The 1,463-nt window shown below is 78.7% G+C and overlaps 1 protein-coding gene across 1 annotated transcript in view; it reads right to left on the bottom strand.

The window, feature by feature from the left end:
- Positions 1-80: 80 nt before the first annotated feature.
- AURANDRAFT_71609 (hypothetical protein) overlaps positions 81-1,463 on the bottom strand; it is a gene marked incomplete at both ends in the record, with an annotated part of 7,113 nt that continues 5,730 nt past the window's right edge. The window contains 2 exons of the mRNA XM_009038406.1: positions 81-682; positions 882-1,392. Coding sequence (XP_009036654.1) covers positions 81-682; positions 882-1,392 — 1,113 coding nt within the window. The remainder of the gene's footprint in view (positions 683-881; positions 1,393-1,463) is intronic.

The following is a 1,463-nucleotide window of genomic DNA, read 5'->3' as shown; positions in this document are numbered from 1 at the left end:
TCGGCGTCGGCCGCCGCGCGGCGGTCGGCGTCCGCGGCCGCGCGCCGCGCGGCCTTGGCCGCGCGGTCCGCGGCGCGGACGGCCGTGAGCGCGCCGAAGACGGACCCCGCGGCCGCGGCCTCGGCCGCGCACGCGCGCGGCCCGAGCGGGTCGGCCGCGAGGAGCGACGCGGTCCGCGGCAGGGCCGCGCGCGGGAGCTCGAGCGGCGGCGGCGGCGCCGGCGCGGCCCCGGCCGGCGCGGCCGGCGGCCGCTCCGCGCGCGCGGGCGGCGACGTCGGGCCCGCGGCCGGCGGCGGCGCCGCGGGCGGCCGCGCGGGCGCCGCCTTCGGGCTCGCGGCCTTGGGGCTCCGCCGCTCCCGGTCCGCGCGGGCCCGGACCTTGACGCCGCGGTGCCGCCGCGGCGCCGCCGGCGCCTCGTCGCGGAGCAGCGCCGCGACCGCGCGGTCGCGCGCGACGCGGCCGCCCCGGACGTTCGCGGCGGCGACCGCGGCGCCGAAGGCGAGGAGGAGCAGGAGCCCGGCCGCGGAGAAGACGTTGGGGAGCGACGGCACGGCGACGCCGCCGCGGGGCGCGGCCGGCCGGTGCGCGGCGCCGGGCGGCGGCTCGGGCGCCGTCGCCTTGCGCGGCGGCGGCTCCGCGACCGTCGCGTCGTCGAGGACGTGGAGCTCGAGGTCGCCCGCGCCTGTGTGCAAATCAACCAGTGAGCTGGGACGTCGGGGCAAAACTTCAGAAATCTCTAGCTCGGTCAAATCGAAGTCGATTCGGCTGATTTTTGGACGAATCGATCGCTCTCGTCGAGTTCTCTACGGAGATCAGAACAGGTTGCGTCGAAGTCGTCGCATACGCTCACATTGAAGTCGTGTTGAAGATTTGATTTCCACACAGGCCCGCGCGGATCGCGTTCTTGATCTTCTTGCGCATGAGCTTGGTCCAGTCGCCGACCCGGGACCGCGCGCGGAGGTCGACGCCCGCGACGTGGAGCAGGCGCAGCGCGTCGCCGTGGCCCGCGGCCGCGGCCGCGCGCGCGGGGTCGAGCGCCCCGCCGTCGCCGCCGACGCGCGCCATGTCCGCGCGGCCGCCGGCCCGGAGCGCCTCGAGGACGCGCACGAGGTTCTTGGCCGCGGCGACGTAGAGCGGCCACTCGCCCGTCTCCGGGTCCGCGAGCTCCGGGTCCTCGCCCGCCTTGACGAGCGCGACGGCCGCGTCGCTGTCGCCCGCGCGGAGCGCCTCCCGGAGGAACGCGCCGTCGCCGAGTCCCTTGACGCCCGCGCGGATGAGGAGCAGCACGCAGTCGAGCTTCCGCTTGCGCACCGCGAGGAGCAGCGGGCTCAGGGAGCCGCCGCGGCCGTCCGGCGGGCCCGCGTCGAGGTCCGCGCCGGCCTCGACGAGGACCTGGAGCGCGTGGACCTTGCCGTGCGACGCCGCGAGCGACGCGGCGCCGTGGCCGTCCGGGCCCGCGGCGC

This window comes from Aureococcus anophagefferens, assembly GCF_000186865.1.
Source record: "Aureococcus anophagefferens unplaced genomic scaffold AURANscaffold_8, whole genome shotgun sequence".
Taxonomy (NCBI): domain Eukaryota; class Pelagophyceae; order Pelagomonadales; family Pelagomonadaceae; genus Aureococcus; species Aureococcus anophagefferens.
The sequence above is the reverse complement of the archived record's forward strand: the minus strand, read 5'-3'. Positions and strand labels throughout refer to the sequence as shown.